Here is a 13,048-nt window from a genome sequence, read left to right as displayed (position 1 = left end):
AATCCCTCACGGTAAGGGGTTAGAAGTTATTTCTGACACTTTGACAGAATCACGCACCTATACACCTGATTTCATTCATTTTAACTTATTGGTTTTGGAGTTTTTATTAACACATAATTTTTTTCACTTCGACGGGGGTTGCTACCTCCAAAGACGTGGCACCGCTATGGGGGCTTCCTTTGCCCCCTCATATGCAAATTTGTATATGGGTCAGTGGGAGCGGTGCCACGTCTATGGATGTGCTAACCCCTTTCGCGAACACGTGGTTTGGTACGGCAGATATATCGATGATCTGCTATTTATATGGGATGGTCCTTCACATTTAATTGATGAATTTCATCAATACCTTAACAAAAACCTATATAATTTACAATTATCACTGGATCACCATAAGAATACTATCACTTTTCTAGATTTATCCCTAATAGGAAACACTACTACTAAACGTATAGACACGGAAATTTTTAGGAAACCCACGGCGGGGAACACTATTCTAAAATTTAATAGCTGTCATCCGAAACACACCTTAAATAGCATTCCTTACAGCCAGTTTGTAAGATACCGTAGGAATTGCAGCCAAGATGCCACATTCAACCTCCAATCGCAACATTTGGGTCAAAGATTGCAAGAAAGAGGGTACCCCAGACATCTCATAGAAAACGCACATGAGAAAGCTAAAATAGCCCCTGTAATGAGGGAGGGTAGAAATGACATAGGACGTCCAATCCAGGATCATATAGATCAAACCAGACCAGATAAACAGAAAATGTTTTTCGTCACCGAATTCAGTGAGGAATATGGCCACATCTGTAAGATAATTAAAAAGTATCTACCTATACTAAATGGTGATGCAAAAATGTTGGAAATACTGGCCCAAACTGAGGTTAAGTGTGTTCCAAGAAAGGCACCTACCCTAGGTAATATTTTGGCACCAAGTCTGGTTTCATCGGCTCCACCGAAAATAGCAGACAACTGGTTGAAAGTGAAAGGTACATACAAATGTGGGGCCAACGTCTGTAAAACATGTCAAGTGATCTCCATAGGCCCGGACTTTAAATCCAATGTATCAGGACAATCCTTCAAAAACAGCGGGTTCTATAATTGTAACACTAGGAATGTGGTATACTTATTGGAGTGTGGTCACTGCAATAAGCAATATGTGGGCCGCACATCCCGCATGTTGAAGGATAGAGTAAGGGAACACATTAGAAGCATCACCAATAGGGAGGAGAATACACCAGTGGGCCGGCATTTTAAAATATGCTCACCCATTGGTTTAAAAGATTTAAAAGTAAAGGTAATTGAGAAAGTACAGATTCCCATTAGAGGCGGGGATATTGGTCACAGATTAAATCTTAGAGAGGCTTTTTGGATCCTCAAACTTGATACAAGGATCCCTAATGGTTTAAATTATAGACATGACATTAGTTATCTGTACTAATGTGTGATATAAGGGGCCCTTTACCCATTAAGAAAGCCTATTTGGCCATAGAGGTGTTCATTAGTCACACTCCACTAAACCCCTTCCCAGTCCAACTCCTCTAGTAAATTTTTGAGTAGAGGCATATGATAACAATATTTCTCCTGTCCCATAGACTTTCCTGATAGTTTGTTTGGTTTTTAAACTATATATACAATTTTTAGGAAACGATAAAACTTTTTAAATGTCCTCATGTTTCACTTGTTTCAGGTTTTAATGATTTAAATAAAGACGTAATTTTTATGTACGCCCACTAGAGGGCACTATTACCTTGTGTATAAATAACCCAGCTGTAACAAGTGTACTGCTTACCTATGATTAAGGGATAACTCCCGAAACGCGTAAAGGTGTCATCAGCAGTTACTCCAATAAACCCCATTTTCAGAAGTGCCGTCTACCGTCTGCTTCTTCGCATCTTTAATACCACACCTGTACCAACATGTGCAGAGCCAAGTTACCGCATCTCTGTCACTTAGTGTTGGGCCAAAGGTCCATATGACTACTGACGCATGGTCCTCCAAGCATGGTCAGGGCAGGTATGTCACCTACACTGCCCACTGGGTGAACTTGGTAATGGCTGGGAAGCAGGGAATGGGTAGCTCAACAACAACAGTGGAGTTGGTGTCACCGCCACGGATTGCACGCGGTTCTGCCACCACCTCTACTCCTCCATCGCTCTCTACCTCGTCTTCTTCTTCTTCTTACTCTGCTGCTGGGTCCTCCTTCTCCTCCTCCACACCTGTGCACCCCCAGCTCCCCCTAGGCTATTCGACGTGCCAGGTACGCCGTTGTCACGCTGTCTTGGGGATGACGTGCCTGGAAAGCAAAAACCATACCGGATCTGTACTATTGTCATCTCTGCAGTCACAGGCCGATCGGTGGCTGACCCCACACCAACTGCAGATCGGAAAAGTGGTGTGTGACAATGGAAGCAATCTGTTGGCAGCGTTGAGACTAGGCAATTTAACACATGTGCCCTGCATGGCACATGTGTTAAATTTAATAGTCCAACGTTTTGTCTCCAAGTACCCAGGATTCCAGGACGTTCTCACCCAGTCCAGAAAGGTGTCGGCCCATTTCAGACGTTCCTACACAGCCATGGCACGCCTTGCTGACATTCAGCAGCGCTACAACATGCCAGTCAGGCGTTTGATTTCTGACAGCCAGACTCGCTGGAATTCAACGCTCCTTATGTTGGAACGTCTGCTGCAACAACAAAGGGCCGTCAACGAGTACCTTTTTGAACTGGGTGGTAGGACTGGATCTGCACAGCTGGGGATTTTTTTCCCCCGTTACTGGGTGCTTATGCGCGATGCCTGCAGGCTCATGCGACCTTTTGAAGAGGTGACAAATATGGTCAGTCGCACCGAAGGCACCATCAGCGACCTAATACCCTTCGCTTTCTTCCTGGAGCGTGCCGTGCGACGAGTGACAGATGAGGCTGTAGACCAGCGTGACGAGGAGCTGGAAGCGCACGATTTCTGGTCGGAATCACCAGAACGAACCCAGGCACCTGCTGCAACGCAGGGAGAGGTGCCAGAAGTGGAGTCAGAGGAGGAAGGTGGCTTTGTGGAGGAGGAGGAGGAGGACCAACAGGAGCAGGCTTCCCAGGGGGCTAGTGGTGACCTTTTGGGGACCCCTGGTCTTGTACGTGGCTGGGGGGAGGAGACCGTGGATGATGCAGTCCTTGATAATGAGGAAGCGGAGATGGATAGCTCTGCATCCAACCTTGTGAGAATGGGGTCTTTCATGCTGTCATGCCTGTTGAAGGACCCCCGTATCAAGAGGCTTAAGGAGAAGGACCTGTACTGGGTCGCAACGCTACTAGACCCTCGGTACAAGCATAAAGTGTCAGAAATGTTACCAACATACCACAAGTCCGAAAAGATGCGGCATTTACAAACCAGCCTGCAAAACATGTTGTACAATGCTTTTAAGGGTGATGTCACTTCAGGAACTCATCAACATTCCAGGGGCAGAGGTGCCAGTAATCCTGCCACGAGCACACCTGCAAGGACAAAGCCCTTTGGCCAGTCTGTAACGTCAGACATGCAAATGTTTTTCTGTCCAAGGCAGCGCCACAACCCTTCTGGATCCACCCTCAAAGAACGCCTCGACCGGCAGGTAGCGGACTACCTGGCATTAACTGCAGATATCGACACTCTGAGGAGCGATGAACCCCTGGACTACTGGGTGCGCAGGCTTGATCTGTGGCCAGAGCTGTCACAATTTGCCATGAACCTCTTGTCTTGCCCAGCCTCAAGTGTGCTCTCAGAAAGGACCTTCAGTGCAGCAGGAGGGATTGTAACTGAGAAGAGAACTCGCCTAGGTCACAAAAGTGTCGATTACCTTACCTTTATTAAAATGAATGAGGGGTGGATCTCGGAGGGTTACTGCACGCCGGAAGACTTGTTCTGACTTCTATGCAGCTGTCCTTCTCTTCAAGCCTCATGACTCCACACACAGCTGTCCTTTAGCGTCCTCCTCCTCCCTCCGCCACCGTTACAAACTAGGGTGCAAACCCTACTGGTTTAATTTTTTCTGGCCTCTGTGCTTCAGTGGCTGCAACCAAAAAAACTGGGCAAACAATGTCTACAAGGTCAACGTATGGCAAAAAATGACTATTTTCAGCATTTATATGGCATATTTTTTCTGGCAACTGTGCTTCAGTGGCTGCGTCCAAAAAATGCATATTTTCTGCATTTATATGGCATAATTTTTCTGGCCTCTGTGCTTCAGTGGCTGCAACCAAAAAAATGCATATTTTCAGCATTTATATGGCATAATTTTTCTGGCCTCTGTGCTTCAGTGGCTGCAACCAAAAAAATTTATATTTTCAGCATTTATATGGCATAATTTTTCTGGCAACTGTGCTTCAGTGGCTGCGACCAAAAAAATGCATATTTTCAGCATTTATATGGCATAATTTTTCTGGCCTCTGTGCTTCAGTGGCTGCAACGAAAAAAATTTATATTTTCAGCATTTATATGGCATAATTTTTCTGGCAACTGTGCTTCAGTGGCTGCGACCAAAAAAATGCATATTTTCTGCATTTATATGGCATAATTTTTCTGGCCTCTGTGCTTCAGTGGCTGCAACCAAAAAAATTTATATTTTCAGCATTTATATGGCATAATTTTTCTGGCCTCTGTGCTTCAGTGGCTGCAACCAAAAAAATGCATATTTTCAGCATTTATATGGCATAATTTTTCTGGCAACTGTGCTTCAGTGGCTGCGACCAAAAAAATGACTATTTTCAGCATTTATATGGCATATTTTTTCTGGCCTCTGTGCTTCAGTGGCTGCGGCCAAAAAAACTGGGCAAACAATGCCTACAAGGTCAACGACGTTGACCTTGTAGGCATTGTTTGCCCAGTTTTTTTGGCCGCAGCCACTGAAGCACAGAGGCCAGAAAAAATATGCCATATAAATGCTGAAAATAGTAATTTTTTGCCATACGTTGACTCAACATATATGGCAAAAAATGACTATTTTCAGCATTTATATGGCATATTTTTTCTGGCAACTGTGCTTCAGTGGCTGCGACCAAAAAAACTGGGCAAACAATGCCTACAAGGTCAACGTATGGCAAAAAATGACTATTTTCAGCATTTATATGGCATATTTTTTCTGGCAACTGTGCTTCAGTGGCTGCAACCAAAAAAACTGGGCAAACAATGTCTACAAGGTCAACGTATGGCGAAAAATGACTATTTTCAGCATTTATATGGCATATTTTTTATGGCAACTGTGCTTCAGTGGCTGCGTCCAAAAAAACTGGGCAAACAATGCCTACAAGGTCAACGTATGGCAGTTGTTTAAAGAGAACAGTAGATTACTAGCCAGCAAAGCTACCTAAGCTAAAATGTCCCTCAAATCCCTGCAGACTTCTGTCCCTCCAATACAGAGCAGTATCAAGCAGATTACTAGCCAGCAAACTTACTATCATCTGTCCCTGAAATCACTAACAGCTCTCCCCCTACACTATCTCTTCCAAGCACACACAGGCAGATTTTTCAGATACATTTTTGCCCTTGATCCCCCTCTGGCATGCCACTGTCTAGGTCGTTGCACCCTTTAAACAACTTTAAAATCATTTTTCTGGCCAGAAATGTCTTTTCTAGATGTTAAAGTTCGCCTTCCCATTGAAGTCTATGGGGCTCGCGTTTTTGAGCAAGTTCGCGAATATGTTCGCGAACTTTTTTTCCGACGTTCGCTACATCCCTACTCTCTACAATCCACAGTGCTCCCTCTGTGTGCCCAGAACTAAGAGCTAGTTTGGATGAAGGTATAGCTTAGTGCCCAGGTGAAAGCTGGTATTGCACAGTGCAGTTATAGCTACAGTTCTCTAGCTTTGCACACACTGATATGGGTAATGCTTTAACCATGGCATTGCCTTCTTCTGTTTGTGTACTGACCAGCCTGCTGAGCCTCTCCATGGCCCAGATAAGATAGGTGCGTGAAGGAGGAGCATGTGTTCTGGCTGTCAGGGATCCATTATTCTCTGGTGCACATCTCCCCACTAGTCAACCTCTTCACAGGCATGGCAGACATGTGCAGTATAGCCAGATCAGAAAGAAAACATATCCACATGCAGTTACTCAAGATCAGAACTAATAACTTCTCTATGAGGGCCAGAGATTATAACAGACAAGGTTACTTTGACTAGCACCGTGTGGCCCCCCTTCAAACCCAGGAGATAGCCTACCATGATTGTTTTGTGAACAGGATATGCATTATACTGAAGGTGAGCTTGAGCGTAAAGGTGCAAGAAGTTGAGATAAGGAACTAGAGTGAAAGTTGGTCAGTTTTCAAAGTTGAAGGAGCAGTAATCCACAAGTGTATGTACAAGTTAATAAATAAGCATTAGTCTCAAAATGTACTCAGACTGGCTTAGAAGGCGAGATTCATGTTTTGGGAACCACTGCTGCATACTGAGCACTCCATTCCAATTTGTCTGGGCAGGTATTTCTTCCCCTGTCTTGTAATCTGTTAGGCCGCTGCTAAATGTTTTCAGGTTTTTGAGCCAGAGTCTATGGCATTTGTTGTGTGTCAATGGCAGATGCAAAGTACCTTCCACGGCCCCCCTTCTGGCAGCTAACAATACAAATGAGATTATTCTGATCATTTATGCATGTACTATCTTCTAGTTCTGCTGACTCAAAGGGCAAATATCAATCGGAGTCCATTGTGGAGAGGGTGCAGTTAATGGGTGTTAAGAAACAACCACTGGAAGTCATTTTGCACAGTTCAGGTGAGTGCTCTGTTTGCTTACACACCCACATAATTATCTTTACCTAGGATGCAGAGTTAAAACGAGCAGATCTTTCCATGTATTGCCAGCTTTGCCTCCAAAATCCTCCTCTGTGCATCAGTGTAATTGCTTTGTTGCACTCAGTTGGGGACTCATGTGTCCAGCCAGGTCCTCACAATGACTACCTGAGAGATGAAAAAAGGGTAGCGGCATCATGGCTGCCATTAGTTGGGGATAGGGTGCCACATGAGATGCAAAAGTGTAATTCATTGGTCACAAGGGATGGTGCTTGCTGGTTGGGTCTGAGCGGAATATGGGTTTTGACATAAAGGGGTGCAGGCACAGACTGGCAATCTGTGGGTTCTGGCAAATGCCAGAGGGGCTGCTGTACAATGCCATAGAAAGTCACTATTCAGTGGGCTGGTTGAGGGCTGGTTGGACCTCTATGTACTTGAAATGGCAGGGCTTATTTTGACTCCATGTCCAGACCTGAAGGGGGGAGGTTAGTGTGGAACAGGGACAAGATCATGCATGAGTGGGGATTTTTTTTCATTGAGCTTAATTCTACTTGTTAGCAGGCCCACCACCCATGGGACCTGTGGGCCAATAATTATGGCCCCATGGGGGGGAGGGACTGCAATCATTACTGAGTGGCTATTGTGGCACACCCTGGACTATTTATAGAAGGTGTGCACTCTGAGGCAGAAGTGTAGCATTTCAGCACCCCAGAGTGAGTTAAGTTGTCACTGTTTTTAAAACTCTTCAGCTTCTTGTAATAGCCATATATATTGCAACTGAGATACATTTTCACCTAATTGTGACACGACAAGTAGTCACAATTAACATTGTACTGCATGCATTCCATACCCTGGCACAGTAACAGTTTAGTACAGGTATGGGACCCGTTATCCAGAAAGCTCCGAATTTTATCCAAATTTTTAAAAATAATTTCCTTTTTCTCTGTAATAAAAAAACAGTACCTTGTACTTGATCCAAACAAAGATATAATTAATCCTTTAATGGAAGCAAAACCAGGCTATTGGGTGTATTAAATGTTTAAATTACTTTTTAGTAGCCTTAATGGAAAACTATACGCCTCAAACAATGAAGGTCTCTATAAAAAGATATTGCATAAAACAGCTCATATGTAAAATCCTGCTTTATGTAAATAGACCATTTTCATAATAATATACTTTTTTAGTAGTATGTGCCATTGGGTAATCATAAATAGAAAACTGCCATTTTAAAAAATAAGGGCCGTCCAATTGGATCGTAGGATTCATGGTGCACACAAACAAACCATAAATGTTAAGTCACATGAGCCACTTAACAAACAGAGTTCTGACTTTTGCTTCCACACTTCTTCCTGTTTAGGGTCAGTCCACATGAGCAGATTCGGGGAGATTATTCGCCCCCCAGTGACAAATCGCCTCTTCTTCGGGGCGACAATCTCCCCGAACTGCCTTCCCCCTGCCCTCCGCCGGCTTAAATGAAAATCGCCTGCGGCAATGCACACGCAATGCTTCGTTTTCTGAAGTCGCTCAAAGTTTCCTTGTGAGGCAGTTCGGGGACATTGTCGCCCCGAAGAAGAGGCGATTTGTCACTGGGACGACTAATCTCCCCGAATCTGCTTGTGTGGACTGGAAGGTTGTCCAAACATTAACTAGAAATATTTATATCAGGATCTGCAGCTCTAAGTGAAATACTGCAGCTCTAACTGTAAGGGTTCCTTACAGTTAGAGCTGCAGTATTTCACTTACAGCTGCAGATCCCGATATTAATATTTCTATTTAATGTTTGGACAACCTTCCATTAGCTGTGATATTAAATAACAGAGACTGCTGAGAAACTTCAGATAGTGGGAAGGTTTTACAGTTATACAGCCAGTAAGATACTGAATAGAAAATATTCTCACTGAGGACACTTGTGTTATGCTTTGAAATGCAGGAGTCAAGACAAATGTGGCCTTCACCTACAGTGCCAAACTCTGTCTCCTGAGCCTGGAATCCCTCTCCTTGTGTGTGTCCACTGACTGGGAGATCCACATCAGAGACAAATGAAAACAACTTGGAACTCCCCAGTGCTCTAATTACCCAGCTTATGTTTCTGGCAGATATCATTAAGCTTTTTATACAGATGAATTTTATATGTGATTTTAATACATGAGATGAAGAGAAATATGAATGACAGGTTGTGTGTAATGTATAAATCACTCTGTACCTTGTCAAGCCTAGATAATCTATACATTGGATTGTCGGCAGTCACATGTTAACAGCACCATCTTGCAATTACCGTCATGGACTGCATTATACACACAAACACACTTATATTCTGTATGTGTAAAATTACGGAGCGCATTTCTGTCATAAGCCTTCTTTTACATTGCAAGCATGGAAGGCCCTGCTCACTACTCCCAAATGTTTTTTTATTTCAGCTTCTCTAATCTGCTGCATTTTACTCTTCCCTCTTTTATGTGATTTTTATATTGATATAGTTATTCTGATTAGAACAATTAAAAATAAAATCTTAAAAATGAAAAGAGCCCTAACCTACCCTAAAGGTAAACCAATTTGGCAATTAATGTGCCTGTGTATGGGGGCTTCCGACGGGTCTTCCCGATCGATATCTGGCCACGATGGTCGGAGCCCGTTGCTCCTCGTTGTAATCCAATCGTTCGGCCCTAGGGCTGAATGTTCAGATTACCCTGATATAGCCCTGCCATGGTGGGCATATCAGAAAGATCCGCGATGTTGCCAAACGAGCATATATCTTCGTGTATGGCCAGCTTTAGGCCTTTGATTCACAGTGTGTTTTTCAATAAGGCCTCACCTAGTATTAAAATCAACCCCTGTGCCTCACCTCATTGATACATGGCAATACAATCACAATTAGGGCAATGGCACACAGGGAGATATTGTCTCTCGAGGTAAAAATTCACTACTGTAACTGCTACTGAAAATGCTTTCCCACCAGCAATAATGTAAATCACTTTGTTTTCTGAAGTAGCCCAAAGCCTCCTCCCGTGGCTACTTCATGCGACCTGGGAAAGCCGAAGATTCATGTTTTCCCTCTGGTAATTTACATTATTGCCAGTAGGAAAGCATTTTCGGGAGATTTGCCACCCACAGTAGCAAAGATTTAACCCCCCATGTGCCATCACCCTTAGGCATGAAGGGGAACAGCTCTTCTTCACTTTTTGATGTTCCAATATTTCATGCTCTTTGCCCCTCCTTTAGCTAGGGTAAGAACACACTGTACATATTGTTACCTATGCAAAATCGCCTGAAAGGATGTGAAAACATCCCAATGTACCTTTTTATTGGCAGAATTGGGAATCTCCTTGTCTAAACCAGTTGTATTGTGATAAAACTGAGTTAGACTCAGAGATTTACTGGTATTTGTGTGCGATATTGCAAGGACAACAAAACATAATGTGTGTTCTTACACTTACAGTGCCCTGGTGTTCATTATAGTTGTTATTATTTTCAGTTGGTGTTCATCATTATAGTGCTACTTTTGCAATACTGCTTGTACATAGGCCTGCATAAGAATTCTTCTGGTACCCTGAATGCCTGAACCTGTAGAGGTTACAAGATTAGTTTTGTGTCTGGGGCAAGTGTCCTCTGTAGTTTCCTTGTGAGGCAACTTTGATAAACAAAAATGAAGTACTGCGTGTGTTCTCCAACCAACGATCTACTTTATTGCAGCCGGTGGAAAAGCATTTCAGAGAGAGAGATGAAAGCACAGATTTAAATGCAGGCGACAAATCTCCCATCTGTCATGACCTGGGCCATCATCAGGTTGGGAGAGAGGGGTTACTGTTGTGCTGGGCCCGGTGAAATTTCTATCTGATAGGGTGCCCGGCTGTGTCACAAAAGTGCTTAAGTTACGTTAAAACATAAACAATTTACAAAACGTCCGCAAAACGTACTTACATGTAAGTTATGTATCAAGCAGCGGCAATGCAGAGAAGCTTAAAGGAGAACTTAATCCCCCTATTGTGAAAAGCCCCTTCCACTACACTATAGCAGGGTCCCCATACTTTTTTCACCTGTGAGCAACATTCAGATTTAAAAAGAGTTGGGGAGCAACACAAGCATGGAAAATGTTCCTAGGTGGTGCGAAATAAGGACAGCCTACAGGAGACTCTGGTTGGCAGTTCATCTGGTTTTTAAGCAACCAAAACTTGCCTCCAAGCCTGAAATTCAAAAATAATCACCTGCTTTGAGGCCACTGGGAGCAACATCCAAGAGGTTGGAGAGTAACATGTTACTCACGAGCTACTGGTTGGGGATCACTGCCAGGCCCGGACTGGCAATCTGTGGGTTCTGCCAAATGCTAGAGTGGCTGCTATAAGGTCCCATAGTAGAAAGTCAGTATTTAGTCGGCTGGTGGGGACAGATTGGGCCTCTATGTGGGCTGATTGGGCCTCTGAGTACCTGAAATGCCAGGGCCTATTTTAATTGTCAGTCCGACCAGATCACTGCTCTATAGTGTCCCCTCCCTGCTTCGGCCAAGCATAGTGCATTAGTGAAAAATGTGCCCCTAATTGTGAAACTCACATATCTGCGCAGAGTAGCGCATTGGAGCTCAAGCGTGCCATCTTCCGCATCTTCGGTTTTACTTGGATCCTCTTCTTACCCTTCGGCCATTTACGGAGTTTCTGGCGCATACGTAGTGGAAGGGGCTTATCACATTAGGGGGGTTTAGTTCTCTTTTAAAAGGAGCCGCAGGTGCAAACTCCACTGACCACCATTCTTTTGTATGGCCCTTTTTACAGTTAAGGGCCATTGTTGACATTACAAAGATCAGACAGCAATTAGTTTACTCTTGCGTGAAGTGTATGTTATGGCTTGTCAGAACACTGTACTCACTCCAGATTGCTCCAGTTCCCACCACTTCCCAACACAAGTCTGTCTGTTGCACGCTCACTGTTGCACCAGCAGGTTCTGGCTAGTGAGGTAAGCTAAACGTTTATATGAAAATATGGTTCTTCATACTCAGAGCCTGTTTTGGAATAGAATGTAGAAGGTGTTATACCTGGGCCCCTGAGTGAGTGTCATGCACTTGTTAATCACTGCAGGCAGCTTTTCCCTAGCAATATTTATTTATCTAGCACCCCATGTACTTTTCCTCCTAACTGGAGAAAGCTACATCAGAAACGCTTATACTGGCTTAGCTGGTTTTAGATATAAGATGTGGCTCTTCAGCTGCTAAACATGAAATCCCAGTGTTCTCTATATACAGAGTAGGATTTATTTAAATTGTAAGCTTTTTTTGCAGGTTTTTAGTCTCCTCTTTCTATGATCAAAAAATAATATAATAAATCAATAGTAATGGAATTGTTGAACTGCAGCTTGAGGGCCTCAGGGTTCATATCCCAGAGCTTGGTTACTTGCCAATGCCTGATTCTTTACTTAAAGTTTAAATGAATACAGTGTTTATAAGGTGCTAAACTTCAGTTTATCGTTCTGTTCAAATCTACAGGCATAAGTTATTCAGCAGAGAGCCTTGTTTATCTGCATATTTATATTAATATGAGTGGGAGCTGCCACAAGAAAAGGTACAGTACATAGTAATGCATTAAAGCACATCGATTTTACATACCCGCATGTTACGTTTTCCTGGATTTTACTTTTTTTTTGTTTAATTAAAGTTCCTTCACATTCTAATGCATTTCAGTGGGAGCAGTTCCCAGATTTTAAGTATGTTTTGCTACATTTTACATGATCATGTTGCTGTGTTTTCCTTTTAAAAACCCTGTTTAAGCCCTTTCCTGCATTTTAAATTTTCTTTTTTGTTTAAGCCGCTAATATCCCCTTCCTTAGTCTAGCATTGAATTTGGATCCCATTTGTATTTGGATTGCAGTGAATTTGTATTTCCATTTCTGCACTGAATACAGTAACCATTTAAACTTATCACCCAGTGTATCCACTTGTCTTTATTTCAGATTATTTTAATGTTATAAACAGGTTTGTACTGCAATGAACAATATATATCAGACAGGAGACTTCAATTTGAAGAACAATTCAGTGCTCTTTCCCTTAGTACCATACTTAGGAGTTTTGCAACAAGTCATGATGTCCGTGGGGGCCTTAACTGGGGAGCCAGGGTGTCATTTGTTTCAATTTCTGTATTTTTTATTATTAATATTTTTATTATTATTAATTATTGGTAAATCAGTTAGAACCTGGCACACAGATGGGGTGGTACCTGCTCTGGGCTTTGTTGGTAGTTATAGTCTGGTTTCCATGTAAAGAAAACAGACTGACACCAACTGAAAGAAGGCAAAGCCTCCTAAAGGGCCTTCATC

The 13,048-nt window shown here is 43.0% G+C and overlaps 1 protein-coding gene across 1 annotated transcript in view; it reads left to right on the top strand.

Moving 5' to 3' along the window:
* ganc.L (glucosidase, alpha; neutral C L homeolog) overlaps window positions 1–10,889 on the top strand; it is a 45,776-nt gene extending 34,887 nt beyond the window's left edge. The window contains exons 24-25 of the mRNA XM_018231201.2: window positions 6,631–6,734; window positions 8,682–10,889. Of these exons, the coding sequence (XP_018086690.1) occupies window positions 6,631–6,734; window positions 8,682–8,794 (217 nt within the window). The 3' untranslated portion in view covers window positions 8,795–10,889. The remainder of the gene's footprint in view (window positions 1–6,630; window positions 6,735–8,681) is intronic.
* Window positions 10,890–13,048: the final 2,159 nt, after the last annotated feature.

Source organism: Xenopus laevis, chromosome 8L (assembly GCF_017654675.1).
Source record: "Xenopus laevis strain J_2021 chromosome 8L, Xenopus_laevis_v10.1, whole genome shotgun sequence".
Lineage (NCBI taxonomy): Eukaryota > Metazoa > Chordata > Amphibia > Anura > Pipidae > Xenopus > Xenopus laevis.
This window is presented reverse-complemented; position numbering and strand designations above follow the sequence as displayed.